Consider the following 22,820-nt stretch of genomic DNA (forward strand, 5'->3'; position numbering starts at 1 on the left):
GGAGTTGAAGGGCGCTTGGACCCCCACGGCGATCTGTGTTTGGGTTCGGACTCTGGGAGGATTTTGGCTTTGCTCGCCTTCCTCTTTCAGAAGACTCGAGATCGGCCAGCAGGTCTGCGAGATTTGAAACGCGACTGTTACTCCTTGTTTTCCGGTTCTGGCCGCGGGAGCCTCTCGGGAAGCGTGGAAAGAAGGGTAGGGCGTATGCCTAGTGACCGCCTCTGGTTGTCGGGCTCGCGCCTGGCGCCGCTTCGTGGAGTAGCTCTCTCTTCGTCACTTTTGGTTGCAGACTTGTTGAGTAGAAGTGCAGACTGATGCTTTAAGACTCGGGGAAAGGTCTTTCCCTTATCTCCACCCCATCAAGCACCCCAGAGACGTTGGAGATTTGTCTTGTTTCTAGACACGTGTACTCGAATGTTGTGCGGAGGACTTAAATATTCGAGAAGAGAGTGGGAACTCCTGGAATTTTAAGGGATTTCTGTGTATTTCCAAAGCTGACTTTTAACAACCGGCAGCGTGGGATTCGTGATTGTTTTTCGCCTTCGTGTGGTTCCAACATGTACTTCCCTTCTTGGTTAAGTCAGCTGTACAAGGGTTTATCCAGACCCATCCGAAGGACCACCCAACCGATCTGGTGTTCTCTCTACAGAAGGCTGGTGCAGAGTTCACAGAGGAGAAATCCAGGTGAAAATAGCGAAGAGATCTGTCCTATGAACAGTACTTCAACCTGTTATCTACGACTGGAGAGCTTTTATTCCATATTTTCCCCCATTCTTAACTGGATAGCCTTATGTGTAGAAGCAGATCATTCACTCTTTTCATTCATTATAAGGCAGTTTTTTTCCCTGAGTTTTTAGAAAGACCACAAAAAGGTAACCACGTAATATATAGAATACTCTGCTTTTGGTTGATACCTTAAAAAATCCTTTTTCGGCCGGGCGCGGTGGCTCACGCTTGTAATCCCAGCACTTTGGGAGGCCGAGGCGAGCGGATCATGAGGTCAGGAGATCGAGACCATCCTGGCTAACACAGTGAAACCCCGTCTCTACTAATAATACCAAAAAACAAAAATTAGCCGGGCGTGGTGGCAGGCGCCTGTAGTCCCAGCTACTGGGGAGGCAGAGGCAGGAGAATGGCGTGAACCCGGGAGGCGGAGCTTGCAGTGAACTGAGATCACGCCACTGCACTCCAGCCTGGGCGACAATGCGAGACTCCGCCTCAAAAAAAAAGAAAAAATCATTTTTCACAGAATATAATAGTGTTTTCTAGTGTACAAGTGGCTGTTAAACATCAGATTCATATTAAAACTAAATAGTTCCTGCACCATCCATTTCTACAGTTTCTAAAATCCTATTTCATTTGGGGAAGAAACGTGCAATATTAAGAATTGGGTAATTAGGATTTTAGGTAAATGCAAATACTAGAAGATCAAAAAAATTTTGATTTCCTAACACAAGACAGAAATTTACGGTTATTCACTTGGCTTTTGACACATTTGCAGGTAAATTTAATAGTGAATGAGCTGTTTCCCTGACATACGTAAGATATATTTTGAGGATTTTTATTTTTAAGCAACCTGCAAGTGATGTATTTTTAATCTTGCCTTTTAAAGTTTCTTCTCTTTTTAAAAAAAAAAAAAAAAAAGAATTCAATAGCTTTGCTGTCCGGACCAACACATGTGGAGAGTTGCGTTCGTCTCACTTAGGCCAAGAAGTCACCTTGTGTGGATGGATTCAGTACCGCAGGTAAATTGAGGAAGACAGTCTAAGAATGCATGGTGGTGGTTTTCCTAGGGCAATTCTAAACCTTTACTAATTTACAACCAGTCCGAAGAATAAAACGTTTTGCAACTCCTGCAGGTTTAAGAATTTACTGAGTTTTCAACTTTGTTTTAGTTTTGAAAGGCCCAAGTGTCATTCTCAGTAGGTACCAGTAACATCTGTTGAAGGGTATAACAATGAAGCTTGATCCGCCAAATGGACTGAAATGACACTGGGCTTACTAAGACTGAAGAGGTCCTATGACCAGTAATTAAAAATGGGCCAGCCTCCTATAAACCAGCTGTTAAACTCCAATAGCATGGGGGAGAAAGCTCGTTTTAGTCCATTTAGAGAACAAGCCCAGAAACAGTGATTCTTTAAGATCAGAACCCAATTTTTGTTGTTGTTCATCTCTCTATTCCAGAACATTCCTGAATAGTACGTTAATTCACATGGAAGAGATCCAAAATACATAGGTTATATGACCTTCTTTTTTCTTTTTTTCTTTTTCTTTTTTTTTTGAGAGGGAGTCTAGCTCTGTCCCCCAGGCTGGAGTGCAGTGGCACGATCTCAGCTCACTGCAATCTCCGCCTCCCGGGTTTACGCCATTCTCCTGCCTCAGCCTCCGGAATAGCTGGGACTACAGGCGCCCGCCACCTCGCCCGGGTAGTTTTTTGTATTTTTTAGTAGAGACGGGGTTTCGGGGTTTCACCGTGTCGGCCAGGATGGTCTCGATTTCCTGACCTCGTGATCCGCCCATCTCGGCCTCCCAAAGTGCTGGGATTACAGGCTTAGGCGCCAGGCTGGGACATATTCTTTAAAAAGGTCATTGGTCGGGCATGGTGGCTCAAGCCTGTAATCCCAGCGCTTTGGGAGGCCGAGGCGGGCGGATCACGAGGTTAGGAGTTCGAGACCAGCCCGGCCAACATGATGAAACCCCATCTCTACTAAAAACACAAAAAAATTAGCCAGGCGGGGTGGCGCACGTCTGTAATCCTAGCTACTCAGGAGGCTGAGGCAGGAGAATTGCTTGAACCCAGGAAGCAGAGGTTGCAGTGAGCTCAGATCGTGCCACTGCACTCCAGCCTGGGCGACAGAACAAGACTCCGTCTCAGAAAGAAAAAAAAAAGGAATTTGTCCAAGTAGGTAGATAGTTTTCCCACAAGTGTAGTGACTTTGTTTCCTGAACCCAAATCTGAAGAGGGTTTCTGTACCTGTTCCTGGTGCTGAGGACACTATGAGAAATAGAGGTTGGCATTTCTGGGACCTTTTGATGATTCATAGAGGTATTAAATTAGTAGTTGGAACTCTTCCAGAAAATTTTAGATTGTATCTTTTTTTAGAAAAAGACTTTATATTGCCGTATTTCAAAAATGATCCATCAGATGTTTCCATTATGCTAAAATATTATCTTTGGATTTTACTATGTGCAAAGTTTCCAAATTTAATAGAATTTTCTAATAAGGACTTAAGCCAATAAAAAATTTTTTAATTGTTCATCTATAATAATTTTTCATTAATAAGCCATCTGTATAAGATTAATATATCAGATAAGTAGACAAAAATTGAAACTGAAATAAAAAACAATGTTTTTTCATCAATGAGCTACATAAATAACAACTGCATGAATGTAAAGAAAATACATAATTATCATAAAAAAGAAACATGAAAAATTGCATGGATTTTTGTTTTTTATTTTGTCTGCTTAAACTTTGGACTTAGAGATTTTATCTTAAAATGTTCCTTTTTTTCCCCCTCCCCTTAATCAGGCAAAACACATTCTTGGTCCTAAGAGATTTCCATGGGCTTGTTCAAGTTGTCATTCCCCAGGATGAGGTAATAGAAAATTTCCTGTTATTATCTAAAAGCCTCTTTGATGCTGTGGCTAGGGTAAGCTAAGTAGTTAGATGAACATGTTAGAGGTTTTAAATTCAGAAGTTTATTGTTAATGAAAACTGAAAAATATCATAAGCAATGTTAAGACATGGCAAAAAGACCAGTGACCCAGTAGAATTATGAACCTAGGATATGAACAAAAACTTCAGAGGAAAAAAATATATAAATGGCTTGTAGACATAATGTAAGTATGCCCAGCCTCACTCATAGGTAGAGAAATGTGAATTAAAACTGCATGTAATTGTCATTTTTAACACATTAAATTGACAATACACTGTGTTTGGGAAAGCAGGTGCTCAATTCCTGGAGGGAATACAAATTGGCACTAGCTGAAGGGAGAGCAATTTGGCAATATCAAAACTGTAAATGCATATATCCTTTGAGCCATTAATTTCACTTCTGATAAATTATCTTATATCTAGACTTATACAGATACAAAATGACATATGTACAAGGATATTCATTTCAGGATTCTTTTTAATAGAAAAAATTGGGAATCACCCAGATGTCCTCCAATAAGAGACTGGCTTAAAAAATAATGTATATTCTTACAATAAGATACTCTGCTCCGCCATACAAAAAAGAATGAAGAAGTTCTATTCTAATAGCAAAAAAAAATCCAAGGAATACTGTTAAGTGAAGAACTGGTATTCTTGAGTATACAGAAGAGCAGCTATTAAACTCCAGCACTCTAGTGCTGTCTTCTGTATAAAAACTAGGGGAAGGAGGCAGGATATATATTCAGTGATATATATTCAGTGTGTGTGTGTGTGTGTGTGTGTGTGTGTGGATTTGCTTGTATATATGTTATGAAATGTCTCTGGAAGGATACGTAAGTATCTGGTAACATTGGGTGCTACTGGGGGAAGGAATTGAGGGCCTTGAAAACAAGGATGGGGGGAAACTTTTCACTGTATCTTTTTGTACCCTTTGAATTTGAAGCCATGTGAAGGTACTAACTGCTCAAAAAGTATTTAATTTAATTACCATTGAAATTAGATACAATATGACAGAGTGATATTATGAAAAAACAATTTTTTTAGTTAAAAAATTCAAGGCCAGGCGTGGTGGCTCACACCTATAATCTCAGCGCTCTGGGAGGCCGAGGCCAGCAGATTGAGTATAGGAGTTGAGACCAGCCTGGGCAACAGAGTGAAACCTCATCTCTACTAAAAATTCAAAAAATTGGCCAGGTGTGGTGGCTCACGCCTGTAATCCCAGCACTTTTGGGAGGCTGAGGCGGGTGGATGTCGAAGTCAGGAGTTCAAGACCAGCCTGACCAACATGCTGAAACCCTGTCTCTACTAAAAATACAAAAATTTAGCCAAGTGTGGTTGTGGACGCCTGTAACCCCAGCTACTCAGGAGGCTGAGGCAGGAGAATTACTTGAACCGAGGAGGCAGAGGTTGCAATGGGCCGAGATTGCGCCACTGTACTCCAGCCTGGGCGACAAAGCAAGACTCCATCTCAAAAACAATAATAATAATACAAAAAATTAGCTGGGCATGGTGGCGTGCGCCTATAATCCCAGCTACTTGGGAGGCTGAATTGGAAGAATCTCCTGAGCCCAGGAGGTTGAGGCTGAAGTGAGCCAAAATCACACCACTGCACTCCAGCCTCAGCAACCAGAGTGATACCCTGTGTCAAAAAAAAAAAAATTAAAGAATTAGATAAAATAAAGAACTTCTATCATACTTACTGGGCAAGGTTGGTTTCTATTGTAATTTTTACTAATGCTTGTATGCCTAAGAAAAATATTAATTATTCAGCTCTTAAGTTTTGAAATAAATAAAAAGCAGTGAATTATCTTTTAGGGATCAACATCCAGAGATGAGTATAGCTAACCCTGGAGAACTCCTTTGACTTTGACTCATTATTGCTATTGGATTTAACTGTCCCTAAGACTAACCCTGGAGACAATTGCTTTTCAAGTATGTGGGACTTGTTTACACTAATAATAGTCACTCTTATCCTTATTTTCCTGTAAGGAAAGTTTTTTTAAAGCTCTTAACTAGTAGCTTTAATTGCTGTATTATATAGAGTCAAAATGGGGATGCAATTTTTACTAAATTTGGTAATAAAGTCATTAAGGAGCAGTCCTAGCCTTTATGGTAATTAAGCTGTGACTATTAACGTTTTTAAAACCATAGACTTACAATTACTGAAGATTCCTGTAAGTTCATTTGTTTCTCAGAACTCTTTTCCCCCTTGTTCTGTAGTCGGCAGCCTCTGTGAAGAAGATTTTATGTGAAGCCCCTGTGGAATCTGTGGTGCGAGTGTCTGGTACAGTCATTTCCCGTCCTGCAGGACAGGAGAATCCAGTAAGTAGTTTCAAAGATAACTGTGTAATTTTTGTTGTATGCATTTGTACTCGTACACATTCTGGCAACACATGACTGGACATTAGGCACTAAAGTTGAATAAATTCAACAAATGAACTGACAGATTTCAAAATCTTGAACTATAAACACACACATCTATGTAAATATGCATGCTAAGTCTTGCTCTGTCACCAGACTGGAGTACAGTGGCACAATCTCGGCTCACTGCAACCTCTGCCTCCTGGGTTTAAGCGATTCTCCTGCCTCAGCCTCCCAAGTAGCTGGGACTATAGGCGCATGCCACCACGCCCAGCTAATTTTTATATTTTTAGTAAAGAGAGGCTTTCACCATGTTGGCCAGGATGGTCTCCATCTCTTGACCTCATGATCTGCCCATCTCAGCCTCCCGAAGTGCCGGGATTACAGGCGTGAGCCACCGTGCCCCGCCCTTTTTTTCTTTGGAGACAGGGGTCTTGCAGTATTGCCCAGGCTGCTCTTGAATTCCTGGGCTTAAGTGATCCTCCTGTCTCAGCCTCCCAAGTATCAAACTGCAAGGATATGCCATGACATTTGTTGATGTCTGAACACATCAGCCACAGATATGCATAAGAATGTCAAAAGCATGCACAGACACGTATGCTTTATACTATACACTACACACTAGAAGGACTTTGCACATTTTCCATATGTAAATAAATGCATATGTTCTACAAATGTGTATTTTGTGTATATCCTGATGAGTAATTTTTAAAACACTTCCTTTCTCACTCTCCAAGAAAATGCCAACAGGTGAGATTGAAATCAAAGTTAAAACAGCTGAACTTCTGAATGCCTGCAAGAAGCTGCCCTTTGAAATTAAGGACTTCATGAAGGTACCATCCTCTGTTATTAATAAAACAGAGTATCTAGAAAATGTTGATAACTAGTCAAGTATTTTCAGAGTTTTTTTAAAGAAAACTTGAACTTCTACAAAATTAAACATTTTATTGTAGACACATCATGAAGTGTTCACTTAGTTGTACAACCTCTTGACAAACTGTTCTGAAATAGTGACAGTTCAATAAACTGTTGCAGTCCCTAAATACCTAGACTGTTTTTTCCAACAGATTAAAATGTGACTCTCTCTTTAAAATTTGAGGTGTTATATTATTCAGGTTTTTTGTTGCTATTGTTTAACATTTGAAAGGAAATTATGTCTAGCTTAGAAATGGCCAAATGGGACAGGGGATCCTATACCTATTAAGTGACAAAATGTGTGCTTAGAGCAATTCTTGACTTCCCAAGCATATAAATATAAGTAGGATTACTATAATTTAGAATGTTCTTTGCCAAAGTTTAAGGGGTTGATGGAGCTACTTTTTAGTCAAGTAGGCAAATTTCAGTCAGTGAAGAGTGATATTAATAATAATGAATAGCCGGGCACGGTGGCTCAAGCCTGTAATCCCAGCACTTTGGGAGGCCGAGACGGGCGGATCACGAGGTCAGGAGATCGAGACCATCCTGGCTAACACGGTGAAACCCCGTCTCTACTAAAAACTACAAAAAACTAGCCGGGCGACGTGGCGGCGCCTGTAGTCCCAGCTACTCGGGAGGCTGAGGCAGGAGAATGGCGTGAACCCGGGAGGCGGAGCTTGCAGTGAGCTGAGATCCGGCCACAGCACTCCAGCCTGGGTGACAGAGCGAGACTCCGTCTCAAAAAAATAATAATAATAATAATAATAATGAATAGTAAAAAAATGTAAAATCTGCACTACTGACAAACTTAGAAGTTACAGGAATTAACAGCATACAGTGGGCTACTTGACGATAGAAACTAAAGACAGAGCTAAAGTTTTTGAAAATTCGAACTCTATTTCTAAAGATAATACCTTTCTAATATTGAAAAATATTTAATTAGAAAAATCTTTCAATTTCTTTAGAAAACAGAGGCTCTTCGGTTGCAGTATCGCTACTTAGACTTGCGTAGTTTCCAAATGCAATATAATCTGCGACTGAGGTCCCAGATGGTCATGAAGATGCGGGAATATCTCTGTAATCTGCATGGTAAGAGAAATGCCTGGATGCTCTTTGGAGCTTTTTAGCCTTTCTTCTATTTTATTCAGCAGTTTTATTGTATATTTTCCTTAGCATCAGGTCAGATGTTGCCAGAAGTCTGGAATTCACTCAATGTGTAATATAGTTTTTGAAGAAAAGTTAACATTATTTTAAAGATGATAGTGGCTATTACATTGATTAATGTATGATAGTATTTTCCATCATTATCAAAGGCAGGACAGCTCTTTGGCTTTTTCTATAAGATTTCTTTTCTTTTTTTCTTTTGAGATGGAGTTTTGCTCTGTCTAAAGGGCAGTGGCATGACCACAACTCACTGCAGCCTCAACCTTTTAGGCTCAAGTGATCCTCCCGCCACACCTTCCCAAGTAGCTAGGACCACAGACAAGCATCACCATACCCAGCCAATTTTTTTTTTTTTTTTTTTTTTTTTTTGAGACAGAGTCTCGGTCTGTCACCCAGGCTGGAGTGCAGTGGTGTGGTCTCGGCTCACTGCAAGCTCCGCCTCCCAGGTTCACACCATTCTCCTGCCTCAGCCTCCCAAGTAGCTGGGACTACAGGCACCTGCCACCATGCCTGGCTAATTTTTTATATTTTTAGTAGAGATGGGATTTCACTGTGTTAGCCAGGATGGTCTCCATCTCCTGACCTCGTGATCCACCTCCCAAAGTGCTGGGATTACAGGCTTGAGCCACCACACCCGGCCTGCAGCCAATTTTTAAAAATTTTTTGTAGAGACAGGGTCTCATTATGTTGCCCAGGCTGGTCTCAAACTTCTGGGTTTAAGCAGTCCTCCCACTAGCCATCCCAAAGTGCTGGGATTACAGGCATGAACCATGATACCCAGCCAGTTTTCGTAATTCTTTATCATGTGCATATATCATTTATTGGGAGCTCAAAATGTCATGTGAATTAAACTAGACATCTCATTCAGTCCTGGACTTTTTCTGCTACATTTGTAGTATTTCTACACTAATAGAACATTTTAAAAATCAGAATAGGCCGGGCGCGGTGGCTCAAGCCTGTAATCCCAGCACTTTGGGAGGCCGAGACGGGCGGATCACGAGGTCAGGAGATCGAGACCATCCTGGCTAACACGGCGAAACCCCGTCTCTACTAAAAACTACAAAAAACCAGCCGGGCGATGTGGCGGCGCCTGTAGTCCCAGCTACTGGGGAGGCTGAGACAGGAGAATGGCGTGAACCCGGGAGGCGGAGCTTGCAGTGAGCTGAGATCTGGCCACAGCACTCCAGCCTGGGTGACAGAGCGAGACTCCATCTCAAAAAAAAAAAAAAAAAAAAAAATCAGAATAGTTCAGTAGACAAGAATCCATTAAATATTTAGAATTATTTTATGTGGACAGTATGCTTTATGAACAGAATAGTATTTATGAAAATCTTTAGCTTCCTTCTTAGATTTGTAGAAACCAGCACCAGTAGGCTTGGCAGCTTATTTCAGCTAAAATTCTTAATTAAAGGGAAGCCTCAGATTTGTTGTACTATATTGTGGACATCATATATGACAAATTTCACATTCCTATCTACTAAGTGATAATGTTTCTCTCTTTTTAGGGTTTGTGGATATAGAAACCCCCACATTGTTTAAGAGGACCCCAGGGGTATGTATATTCCTTCAATCAGTCTATTAAATATGTCCTATTAGTTATAAAGCTAGACCACTTTGCCTTTATATTCACTTGGTCCACTTTTATTTTATTTACTGCCTCAGGACGGTCATATTAACTAGGTTTTTCTGAAGAATTGAGAAAATTATTTGGGTATTTTGAGTCAGAACCATTTTATTCCACATAAGTATTCTTTCCTTTGAGTTTTTTTGTTTGTTTGTTTTTTGGTTTGTTTTGGGTTGTTTTTTTTTTTTTTTTTTTTTTGAGACAGCGTCTCACTCCATCATCCAGGCTGGAGTGCAGTAGCTTGATCTCAGCTCACTGCAACCTCTGCCTACCGGATTCAAGCAATTCTCATGGCTCAGCCTCCTGAGTAGCTGGGATTACAGGCATGCACCACCATGCCCGGCTAACTTTTGTGTTTTTAGTAGAGACAGAGTTTCACCATGTTGGCCAGGCTGGTCTCGAGCACCTGACCTGAAATGATCCACCCACCTCGGCCTCCCAAAGTGCTGGGATTACAGGTGTGAGCCACCTTGCCCAGTCTTGTTTGAGGTTTGAAGATGTAAATCATTAATAAATTGTTTGTTTATTTGTTTTAAGACAGAGTCTCGTTCTGTCAGCATTCTGTCACTTGAATCCGCCTACTAGATTCAAGCGATTCTCCCGCCTCAGCCTCCCAAGTAGCTGGGACTACAGGTGTGTGCCACCATGCCCTGTTAATTTTTGTATTTTTTCTTTTTCTTTTTTCTTTTTTTAAGATAGAGTCTCACTGTTACCCAGGCTGGAGTGCAGTGGTGTGATCTCGGCTCACTGCAAGCTGTGCCTCCCAGGTTCACACCATTCTCCTGCCTCAGCCTCCTGTGTAGCTGGGACTACAGGTGCCCGCCACCATGCCTGGCTAATTTTTTGTATTTTTTAGTAGAGATGGGGTTTCACTGTGTTAGCCAGGATGGTCTCGATCTCCTGACCTCGTGATCCATCTACCTCGGCCTCCCAAAATGCTGAGATTACAGGCATGAGCCATCGCGCCCGGCCAATTTTTGTATTTTTTTAGTAGAGATGGAGTTTCGCCACGTTGGCCAGGCTGGTCTCAAAATCCTGACCTCAGATGATCCACCTGCCTCAGCCTCCCAAAGTGCTGGGATTACAGGTGTGTGCCACCACACCCAGTCAATGAACTGGTTCTTTAAGAACAAATATCTTGGCCAGACGCGGTGGCTCGTACATGTAGTCTTAGTACTCTGGGAGGCTGAAGCAAGGAGGATGACTTCATTCCAGGAGTCCAAGACCAGCTTGGGCAACAAGACCCTATCTCTTTAAAGGAAAAAAAAAAATGGAAGAGGAAAAAAAATTAAAGAATAAATCTCTCATATATTAAAAATTAACATTTTTCAGCCAGGCGCAGTGGCTCACACCTATAATCTCAGCACTATGGGAGGCCGAGGCGGGCAGATCTTGAGGTCAGGAGTTAGAGACCAGCCTGGCCAACCATGGCCAACATGGTGAAACCTCGTCTCTACTAAAAGTACAAAAATTAGGCCGGGCACTGTGGCTCATGCTTGTAATCCCAATACTTTGGGAGGCCGAAGTGGGTGGATCACCTGAGATCAGGAGTTCAAGACCCACCTGACCAACATGGTGAAACCCCGTCTCTACTGAAAGTACAAAAAAAAATTTAGCCAGGCGTGGTGGCAGGCACCTGTAGTCCCAAATACTCAGGAGGCCGAGATAGGAGAATCGCTTGAACCCAGGAAGTGGAGGTTGCAATGAGCCAAGATCATGCCATTGCACTCCAGCCTGGGAGACAGAGCGAGGCAACAACTCAAATAAAAAAAAAGCCAGGTGCAGTGGCAGGAACCTGTAATCCCAGCTACTCGAGAGGCTAAGGCAGGAGAATCACTTGAATCCAGAAGGCAGAGTTTGCAGTGAGCCCAGATTGTACCACTGCACTCCAACCTGGGTGACAGACCAAGACTCTCTCTCAAAAAGAAATTCTTTTTAATAAATAAAAATGGACATTTCTGGCCAGGGGCAGTGGATCACACCTGTAATCCCAGCACTTTGGGAGGCCAAGGCGGTCAGATCACGAGGTCAGGAGTTCAAGACCAGTCTGGCCAACATGGCGAAACCCCATCTCTACTAAAATACAAAAATTAGCGGGGTGTGGTGGTGGCAGACACCTGTAATCACAGCTACTTGGGAGGCTGAGGCAGGAGAATCACTTCAACCCGGGAGGCGGAGATCGCAGCGTGCCAAGATTGTGCCATTGCACTCCAGCCTGGGTGACAAGAGCAAGACTCTGTCTCAAAAAAAAATGACATTTCTAAACATTAATATTTATTCTATTTATACAGTCTATGAAATTATAAAACTACAGTTTAATTTGGAAATGCAATTAGGAATTACTTGGATAGGAAATGATACACAAAATTCATTCATCTAGTAACAGAATTGGAAATTCAATTCCACAAGTATAAACTTAACACCTATCACATATAATGGTGTTTAAAGCCTATTATGTGCAAGTCTTTTTAGGGACTCAAAGATAAGTGGGAAATTATCTCTGTCATTGTAGGAACTTTGTTCTTTAGTCATTCATTGATAAACTGAAGTAACAGCTTCTACTAGTCAGTTATATCTTGGGTTTATTTTTGTTTTTTAATAATCTGTCTTCTCTCTCTCTTTGAAAGGGTGCCAAAGAGTTTTTAGTACCATCCAGGGAACCTGGAAAGTTTTATTCTCTCCCTCAGAGTCCTCAACAGTTTAAGCAACTTTTGATGGTTGGCGGTTTAGACAGGTGAGCTTTTTTTTATGGTAGCAGTTGTCAGAGAAGGAAAAGAGAAAAACAAAGGGAAAAAAGGAAACACAAAACCCTCTCTGTTCTCAAGAGAAGGATAGAAAATTTTTGAGAGTTTGGAGAATACTTATAAAATACCCTCATAATTCGTAATAATCCTTTATTAAAGGTTTATTGGGTGGCCACCACGTACAAAGCTCTGTGCTAGTAGGTGTGAGAAGGGATTTAAACAGCAACAAAAAAAAGAATAGGTTCTGCTCTCAAGGCGTTAAGGCTAGTAAGCCAGAACAGGATAGTGAATAAAACCAACTGTGATATAAACCAAATGTAAATGTATTGAGATTTGCAAATTAGGTATTAAGAGCTTTAAAATTACATTGTTTGAGGAAATTTAGAAAACTGTGTGAGCTAGACCTTTGAGGACAGAGCTACATTTCAGCAGTTGAAGATGAGAGTTGGAATGGCATAGCACAGAACGTCTCATGTGTATCCATGGTACAGTAAGTATTTCACTTTGGTCAAAGCAAAAGAGTATATATGAAGAAGCATGGACTAAAAAAAATGTTTTAATAAAAAGAACTGTCATGGACTGATTTGCATGCCAGTCTAATGTACAAACATCCAGAGATGCCAGTGTTTATTTTGAAAACAATATTAGAACAACTTCTCATAGGTCAGCTGTATATCTAATTCTATTAAAGTGTCATAAAAAATAAAAGTATTTCTTACTTTTTTTTTTTTTTTTTGAGACAGAGTCTTGCTCTGTCACCCAAGCTGGAGTGCAATGGCGCGATCTCGGCTCACTGCAACCTCTGCCTCCCAGGTTGAAGTGATTCTCTTGCCTTCGCCTCCCGAGTATCTAAGATTACAGGCGCACACCACCGCGCCCGGCTAATTTTTGTATTTTTAGTAGAGACAGGGTTTCACCCTGTTGGCCAGGCTGGTTGTGAATGCCTGACCTTGCAATCTGCCCGCCTCGGCCTCCCAAAGTGCTGGGATTACAGGCATGAGCCACCATGGCCGGCCCTTCTTACATTTTTTAAGTATCATTGTTTTATAACTTGCATTGCCTTAAACTTTTGGGAAAAAGTGTATATGTCTTCCTAGAATCATGACTCTATTAATGCTATTTCTCAATTGTAGATATTTTCAGGTTGCCCGATGTTATCGAGATGAAGGTTCAAGACCAGACAGACAGCCTGAATTTACTCAGGTACAAAGTTATATTCACTTGTTTCTTAAAATTCAGGCTTACTATTTTGAAAATAGTTTTTTGTTTGTTTGTTTTTTGTTTGTTTGTTTGTTTGTTTCGAGACAGAGTCTTGCTCTGTCACCTAGGCTGGAGTGCAGTTGCGTGATCTCAGCCCACTGCAAGCTCTGCCTCCCGGGTTCACACCATCCTCCTGCCTCAGCCTCCTGAGTAGCTGGGATTACAGGCGCACACCGCCACGCCTGGCTAATTTTTTGTATTTTTAGTAGAGACAGGGTTTCACCGTGTTCACCAGGATGGTGTCTATCTCCTGACCTTGTGATCCACCCGCCTCGGCCTCCCAAAGTGCTGGCGATTACAGGCATAAGCCACCACGCACAGCCTAAAATAGTATTTTCAAGACCAGTGCAGTATTAATACTTTACTTCTCATTACATTTTATCCATCAGATAGTTAATTAAACTCACCTGCAGTTGAGAAACTATTCAGTTTTTTAATCCATTGCATGTGTCCTTTTTTGAATTTTTTTCTTTCCTTGGATAGCACAGGGGCCACACTGTCATTCCAATTTTAGTATATGTGCTGCCAAAGAGAGCATGTGTCCTTTTCATAAAGAATGTGGTCAGCAACTAAGGAATGCCAGAAATTCCTAAAGTGTTCTAATGTTCATGATAAAGTCCTTAAGTCATGTTCTAATGTTCATGATAAAATCCTTAAAACAAATCTCTTATATATTAAGAACGAATAATTTTATATATTGATATTTTAATCTAATATGTGGACTTACCAAAGCTATTATGATTTGCTTTCTGTATAATAGCATTTTATTTTATTTTTATTTTATTTATTTATTTTTTTTTTTGAGACAGAGTCCTGCTCTGTCTCCCAGGCTGGAGTGCAGTGGCACAATCTTGGCTCACTTTAGCCTTAACCTCCCAGGTTCAAGCAATTCAACTGCCTCAGCCTCCCAAGTAGCTGGGACTACAGGTGTGTGCCACCATGTCTGGCTAAATTTTTGTGTTTTTATTAGAGATGGGGTTTCACCATGTTGGCCAGGATGGTCTCGATCTCCTGACCTCATGATCCGCCTGCCTCAGCCTCCCAAAGTGCTGGGTTTACAGGCGTGAGCCACCATACCTGGCCAAAAGCATTTTAATCATGTGTTGAAGTGAAAAAATTATGAGCTTTGGAGTTGGACAGACCTGGGATCAGATGTAGCTTTGCTGCTTACTAATTGCACATACGCAAATAAGTAACTTAGTTCTCTGAGCCTTCAGCCATGCAATAGTTGTGAGAACTAAACAAGTTAATGTATGTAAGGCCATTAGCACAGTGTCTGACATAAAAGAGATGTACAATAATATTTATACTCTCCGCATGTATTATTTATGTGCAAAATTCTATAGTAACTTGAAAGCAGAAAAATATATAAACGTGTATATACTGTGGCTAAATTAGTTTCCATATGTTACTTTGGTTTCAGATTGACATAGAAATGTCTTTTGTAGACCAGACTGGGATCCAGAGTTTAATTGAGGGTTTGCTCCAATATTCCTGGCCCAATGACAAAGATCCTGTGGTTGTTCCTTTTCCCACTGTGACTTTTACTGAGGCGCTGGCCACCTATGGAACTGATAAACCTGACACTCGCTTTGGCATGAAGGTACTTATCTTCACTTTTCTAGGACTCTGTCCCCAAATAATCCTGCAGTCTTTTTTAAACCACTTTGAAATTGACAAGTGTTACACACTGTTAGAGGATATTTTTGTGGCCTTGTTACCTTTGTTGTTACAGAGCTAGAGCAAGAGAGAATAATAGCATGTTAGCAATACAGTGCTTTCTATCTATCATCTTCCAAGATCCATTTCCAAGAGCAACATTCTTGCTATGAAGTTTTTATTACTTGTAAGTTACTGATTATATGGATATGAATGGTAACTTGAAAGAAAAAAATAGCTATTCTTTCCTTTTCAGTTTTTTTTAAAGCCAAGGAGTTACTAAGTTGTATTTGAATACAATGTTTATTCAAATTATTAATATCTGTAAGTATTTAAGGCAGGGGTAGAATTTATATAGAACAGTTTCATTACCAGACCTCTACTTGTTTGCTCTTAAACAGCAATATCACTTGATCCCCATAATGCTGGTGACATTTCTATATCTCAGTTCTCAGTGCTCGTTCTTTAGAAATTGAGTCCTGCCTGGTCTGTGAATAGTCAGTGCTCAATTCTTAGAATGAAAAAAATACAATACACAAAAAGTCATAACTACCAACTTATAGCTGCCAACTCAACTACTTCTTGTGTCTTCATTTGTAATATGGAATAGTGGTTCTTTTTTTATTTTTTTTGAGACGGAGTCTTGCACTGTTGCCCAGGCTGGAGTGCAGTGGTGAGATCTTGGCTCACTGCAACTTCCACCTCCTGGGTTCAAGTGATTCTCCTGCTTCAGCCTCTCGAGTAGCTGGGACTACAGGTGCGTACCACCACACTGGCTAATTTCTGTATTTTTAGTAGAGATGGGGTTTTGCCATGTTGGCCAGACTGACCTCCTGACCTCAGGTGATCTGCCCACCTCAGCCTCCCAAAGTGCTGAGATTATAGCGTGAGCCTCTGTGCCAAGCCTGGAATCTTAATCTAGTTCTTAAATCAGACTGTTTAGGTTAAATTCTGGCTCTGCCACTTACTAGCTATGCCATCTTGGGCAAGTTCCTTATTTCTGTGTCTTGGTTTCATCTATGAAATAGGGATAATAAAGAGTGCTAACCTCATAGTTTTATGCAGATTAAATGAATGAGTATATGTAAAACACTGGTCATATTGCTTAACCCATGGTAAACACTCTTTGAATGTAGTCTATAAATGTTAAATTATCAAGATCTATTCTCTTCTTTAAAATCTTGTTTGTAAAATGTTTTCAGATAAAAATTACTTCATATTTAGTTATCTCTTTTTGTTACCCATTTTCCAGATTATAGATATCAGTGATGTGTTCAGAAACACAGAGATTGGATTTCTTCAAGATGCACTTAGTAAGCCCCATGGAACTGTGAAAGCCATATGTATCCCTGAAGGAGCAGTAAGTAAAGTATAGTTCTGTGTTTCTCTAGAATGTATGCTTTGGAAGTAACTTTGTTCAATACTGTCATATTTAAACTTCAGAAAGAACAATTCTTTTTAAATAAAAATAGGTATTTTTACTGGGCGTGGTGACTCACGCCTGTAATCCTAGCACTTTGGGAGGCCAAGGTGGGTGGATCACTTGAGGTCAGGAGTTCAAGACCAGCCTGGCCAACATGGTGAAACCCCATCTCTACTAAAAAATTAGTCAGGCGTGGTGGCAGGTGCCTGTAATCCCAGCTACTTGGGAGGCTGAGGCAGGAGAATTACTTGAACCTGGGAGGCGGAGGTTGCAGTGAGCTGATATCACACCATTGCACTGCAGCCTGGGCAACAAGAGCAAAACTCTGAAAAAAAAAAAATAGGTATTTTTATACAGAGTCTAAAAGTGTTTCTAAAACTATAAGTAGAGAACAATAAAATCTTATGAATGTGAGTTTACATTCCAGATCCAGGGTGTTTCCCCCCCACCCCCCCGCCTTTTAAACGGTGCTATCAGCCAGGCATAGTAGCTCATGCTTATAATGCCAACACTGTGGGAGGCCAAGGCAGGAGAATTGCTTAAGCTCAGGAGTTCAAGACCAGCCTGGGGAACACAGACCTCGTCTCTACAAAAATTACCTGGCGTGGTGGCTCACACCTGTAGTCCCAGCTATTCGGGAGGCTGAGGTCGAAGGATCACTTGAGGCAAAGAGTTCAAGGCTGCAGTGAGCCATGATTGTGCCACTGCATTCTAACCTGGATAACAGAGCAAGACTCTGTCTCAAAAATAAGTAATAGGCCGGGTGCGGTGGCTCATGCCTGTAATCCCAGCACTTTGGGAGGCCGAGACGGGCGGATCACGAGGTCGGGAGATGGAGACCAACCTGGCTAACACGGTGAAACCCCGTCTCTACTAAAAGTACAAAAAATAGCCAGGCGCGGTGGTGGGCACCTGTAGTCCCGGCTATTCGGGAGGCTGAGGCAGGACAATGGCGTGAACCCAGGAGGCGGAGCTTGCAGTGAGTGGAGATCACGCCACTGCACTCCAGCCTGGGCGACAGAGAGAGACTCCGTCTCAAAAACAATAAAATAAAAATAAGTAATAAACGATGCTATGTAGTACTCCTGTACTTCATTGTCGATACTGTGTGAGCATAAAATAATAGGTAGTATTCTGTCTGCAGCCTCAGTTGTCTATCTCTTAGCCCTGTATCAGCGCCAGCATGGCCATTGCATGTTGATTCTTGATCTTCTGAGAGTTCTCATCTAAATTGCATTAATAACAGGGAAATAAAAGGAGATGGAGCTAAAAAAGCAAAAAGGAAGGGGAAGAGGGGGTAGGAGAGAGAGAGAGAATGGTTGGGCTGAGCAAGCATTGACTAAAGCAATGGTACACACCTCTTTTCTGTAGGTAGTACATCTGCTTTAAAAGTAATTTCATAAGAAGCATTCCAGTTATATTTTAAATAAGATTGTGATTTTGAAAGTCTATACTCATTTGGATACGTAAGCAGTATATTCAGAATGGAGTAAGAACTCAGTCTCATTACTTTCTTTTTTTTTTTTTTTAGACGGAGTCTTGCTCTGTCGCCCAGGCTGGAGTGCAGCGCTGTGATCTTGGCTCACTGCAACCTCCGCCTCCCGGGTTCAAGCGATTCTCCTGCCTTAGCCTCCTGAGTAGCTGGGACTACAGGCACATGCCACCACGCCTGGCTAAGTTTTCTTTGTATTTTTAGTAGAGATGGAGTTTCACCATGTTAGCCAGGATGGTCTCAAACTCCTGACCTGAGGTAATCCACCCGCCTCAGCCTCCCAAAGTGCTGGGATTACAGGTGTGAGCCACCATGCCTGGCCTCTCATTACTTTTTATTTACTTCATATATCCAGTAAAATGTAATTTATTGTCATGCTGGGCACGGTGGCCCACGCCTGTAATCCCAGCACTTTGGGAGGCCAAGGCAAAACCCTGTCTCTACTAAAAATTAAAAAATTAGCTGGGCATTGTGGTGGGTGCCTGTAATCTCAGCTACCTGGGGGGCTGAGGCAGTAGAATCACTTGAGCCCAGTAGGCAGAGGTTGCAGTGAGCACGAGATCACACCACTGCACTCCAGCCTGCATGACAGAGCAACACTCCATCTTAAAAAAAAAAAAGTAATTTATTGTGCATACTATAGTCCAGGCATAAGAAATATGTTCAGGTAAGCTCAGTATGATATTTTGCCTATTATTATGTACACCATTTCAAGTTTGTCTGTTCTTTCTCAAGTACATATAAGAACTGCAGGAGTGTGGATCATGTTTTCATCTTTTTATACCTCCCATACCTAGTTAAATGCCGCATGAATATAGTTAATGATGCATGGCTTATGGTAGAAATAAGACGATTAAAATATGATTTCACAAATCACATGGTTTATTGCCATACAAAGAAAATTTTTTCTTAGGTTCACAATGCTTAAAAGAGAGAGAATAAGAGCCAGGCGCGGTGGCTCACACCTGTAGTCCTAGCACTTTGGGAAGCCGAGGCAGGCGGATCACGAGGTCAGGAGATCAAGAGCAGCCTGGCCAATACGATCTGTACTAAAAATTTTAGTACATCTGTACTAAAAATATAAAAATTTAGCCAGGTGTGGTGGCAGGCACCTGTAGTTCCAGCTACTCAGGAGGCTGAGGCAGGAGAATCGCTTGACCCCTGGAGGCAGAGGTTGCAGGGATCCGAGATCACATCATTGCACTCCAGCCTGGGCAACAGAGTGAGACTCCGTCTCAAAAAAAAAAAAAAGAAAAAAAAAGAGAGAGAATAACATGAATAATCCTCACAGGGAAAACAGTAGCTGAGGTGTATTAATCACATAGCGAGTGAGTTCCAAAATTATTAAAGTCCACTTGCTCTATTAGGATGGAAGTAGTCCTCTGGGGAAAGTAAAGTCTAATTAAAGTTTGAGGTGTACTCTTTTTTTTTTTTTGAGACGGAGTCTCGCTCTGTCGCCCAGGCTGGAGTGCAGTGGCCGGATCTCAGCTCACTGCAAGCTCCGCCTCCCGGGTTCACGCCATTCTCCTGCCTCAGCCTCCCGAGTAGCTGGGACTACAGGCGCCCGCCACGTCGCCCGGCTAGTTTTTTGTATTTTTTAGTAGAGACGGGGTTTCACCGTGTTAGCCCGGATGGTCTCGATCTCCTGACCTCGTGATCCGCCCGTCTCGGCCTCCCAAAGTGCTGGGATTACAGGCTTGAGCCACCGCGCCCGGCCTGAGGTGTACTTTTATATGAGCAGTTCTTGGGAGAAGCTGGTTTGACCACCACAGTATAGACTACACCTAAGGTCCCTCAATGCTAGAGGGCAGTGCCAGTGTGGGTGGGCAAGGCTTCGGAGATTAGCTCCAAGGCTAACGGTGTCACCCATCTCTTGGCTGTAGGAGAAGCAGTTGACAGAGAATATCCCGTCACAGCATGTGCTATCAAAGTGTCTGCGGAACTCTTAAGTTTATATGTATTTTTGAAGTGCAGTAGTTGAGGTCAGTAATTCACACATGGGTATTATGATAAGGTTTGAGGTAACATTCCTGGGGGGAAGAGGGAGTTGACTCCAAGTTCTCACATAGGGGATCTGATAAGACATCATGCTCTCAAAGGGAGGGGGAATACACCCCAAAACATCAAACTGTGTAAGTGTTTGGATCACTTCCAAGTTATGTAACATGATAACCATAATGTCTCATTTGAAAGACATTGAGATAATTTCAAAAAAGATAGAATTTTAAGAAACCTCAAATAATCAAATTCTGAATCCTTTTATTGATCTGAAAGTTTTCTTTCACAATTCAGTTGTAGACATTCGTGTTGAACATTTATCCTGCATATTAGATATAAAGGGTCTTCTGTGGAATACATTCACAGCTATTTGCAATAAGAGCTGCATGCCCAGGGCGGTGGCTCACACCTGTAATCCCAGCACTTTGGGAGGCCAAGGCGGGCAGATCACATGACATCAGGAGTTCAAGACCAGCCTGGTCAACATGGTGAAACCCCATCTCTACTAAAAATACAAAAATTAGCTGGGTGTGGTGGCGGGCACCTGTAATCCCAGCTACTTGGGAGGCTGAGGCAGAAGAATCGCTTGAACCTGGGAGGTGAAGTTTTCGGTGAGCTGAGATCACGCCACTGTACTCCAGCCTGGGTGACAGAGCTAGACTCCATCGCAAAAAAAAATTTTAAAAAGTTGCATAACTGGAAAAAATAAGCACTGTAACAAGCTTTAAAAATGTGTCATTTGGTAGCAGAAATTGATTTTTTTTTTTTTTTTTTTGAGGCAGAATCTCACTTTGTTACCCAGGCTGGAGTGTAGTGGCACAGTCTCGGCTCACTGCAGCCTCTGCCTCCTGCATTCAAGTGATTCTCCTGCCTCAACCTCCCGAGTAGCTGGGATTACAGGCATCTGCCATCACACCCAACTAATTTTTGTATTTTTAGTAGAGACGGGGTTTCACCATGTTGGTCAGGCTGGTTTTGAACTCCCAACTTTCAAGCAATCCACCCATCTCAGCCTCCCAAAGTGCTGGGATTACAGGCATGAGCCACCGTGCCCAGCCCAGACATTGAATTTTTATTAAATCTTAACTATTGTAATAGGAAGACACAAAATATATTTGTTTGTCATTTGATCACATAACCATGTTTATGAAGCTAAGTGTCATAATGACAAGTTTACTTTGATCTTTCTTTCATCAGAAATACTTAAAAAGGAAAGACATTGAATCCATCAGAAAATTTGCAGCTGACCATTTTAATCAGGTAAGGAGTTAGAGTGGTTTTTTTCCTTATAGAGATTCAATATTTTTAACTATTATTAACTAAACTATCATTATCATTAGTTTTGAGCATCTTGTTATTTCAGATCATTCTTCTGCCTTTATTTATTTTTTATTTTATTTATATATTTATTTTGGAGATGTGGTCTTATTCTGTCGCCCAGGCTGGAGTGGTGGTGCCATAATAGCTCACTGCTGCCTTGATTTCTTAGGCTCAAGCAATGCTCCTGCCTCTCTCTCAAGTAGCTAGGACTACAGGCTCAGGCCACCATGCTGCCCTGTTGCACCCCTAGTCCCAGCTACTTAGGAGGCTGAGGTGGGAGAATCACCTGAGCCTGGTGTTTGAGGCTACAGTGAGCTAAGATTGTGCCACTGCACTCTAACCTGGGCATCAGAGCAAGATTCCGTCTTGGAAAAAAAAATTGGCCATGCGCAATGGCTCATGCCTGTAATCCCAGCACTTTGGGAGGCTGAAGCAGACGGATCAGAAGGTCAGGAGATCGAGACCATCCTGGCTAACACAGTGAAATCCCGTCTCTACCAAAAATACAAAAAAATTAGCCGGGCATGGTGGCAGGGGCCTATAGTCCCAGATACTTAGGAGGCTGAGGCAGGAGAATGGCATGAACCTGGGAGGCAGAGACAGTGAGCTGAGATTGGGCCACTGCACTCCAGCCTGGGTGACAGAGCAAGACTCTATCTCAAAAAAAAAAAAAAGGCCGGGCGCGGTGGCTCAAGCCTGTAATCCCAGCACTTTGGGAGGCCGAGATGGGTGGATCACGAGGTCAGGAGATCGAGACCATCCTGGCTAACACGGTGAAACCCCGTCTCTACTAAAAATACAAACAATTAGCCGGGCGAGGTGACAGCGCCTGTAGTCCCAGCTACTCGGGAGGCTGAGGCAGGAGAATGGTGTGAACCCGGGAGGCGGAGCTTGCAGTGAGCTGAGATCCGGCCACCGCACTCCAGCCTGGGCGACAGAGCAAGACTCCATCTCAAAAAAAAAAAAAAGCAAAAACTTAGCCAGGTGTGGTGGTGCACACTTGTAATCCCAGCTACTTTGAGAAGCTGATGCAGGAGAATCACTTGAACACAGGAGGTGGAGGTTGCAGTGAGCTGAGATCACACCACTGTACTCCAGCCTGGGTCACAGTCTCTAAATAAATAAATAAATATTAACTGGGCATAGTAGCACATGTCTGTCTGTAGTCCCAGCTACTTGGGAGACTGAGGCAGGAAACTCACAAG

At 42.1% G+C, this 22,820-nt stretch overlaps 1 protein-coding gene across 1 annotated transcript in view; it reads left to right on the forward strand.

Moving 5' to 3' along the window:
* Positions 1 to 6: 6 nt before the first annotated feature.
* DARS2 (aspartyl-tRNA synthetase 2, mitochondrial) overlaps positions 7 to 22,820 on the forward strand; it is a 34,734-nt gene continuing 11,920 nt past the window's right edge. Inside the window, exons 1-12 of the mRNA XM_010367370.2 lie at positions 7 to 684; positions 1,646 to 1,745; positions 3,530 to 3,596; positions 5,876 to 5,977; positions 6,754 to 6,849; positions 7,897 to 8,020; positions 9,601 to 9,647; positions 12,347 to 12,453; positions 13,597 to 13,666; positions 15,147 to 15,326; positions 16,635 to 16,742; positions 21,493 to 21,555. Coding sequence (XP_010365672.1) covers positions 558 to 684; positions 1,646 to 1,745; positions 3,530 to 3,596; positions 5,876 to 5,977; positions 6,754 to 6,849; positions 7,897 to 8,020; positions 9,601 to 9,647; positions 12,347 to 12,453; positions 13,597 to 13,666; positions 15,147 to 15,326; positions 16,635 to 16,742; positions 21,493 to 21,555 — 1,191 coding nt within the window. The 5' untranslated portion in view covers positions 7 to 557. The remainder of the gene's footprint in view (positions 685 to 1,645; positions 1,746 to 3,529; positions 3,597 to 5,875; positions 5,978 to 6,753; positions 6,850 to 7,896; positions 8,021 to 9,600; positions 9,648 to 12,346; positions 12,454 to 13,596; positions 13,667 to 15,146; positions 15,327 to 16,634; positions 16,743 to 21,492; positions 21,556 to 22,820) is intronic.

This window comes from Rhinopithecus roxellana, chromosome 8, assembly GCF_007565055.1.
Source record: "Rhinopithecus roxellana isolate Shanxi Qingling chromosome 8, ASM756505v1, whole genome shotgun sequence".
Taxonomy (NCBI): domain Eukaryota; kingdom Metazoa; phylum Chordata; class Mammalia; order Primates; family Cercopithecidae; genus Rhinopithecus; species Rhinopithecus roxellana.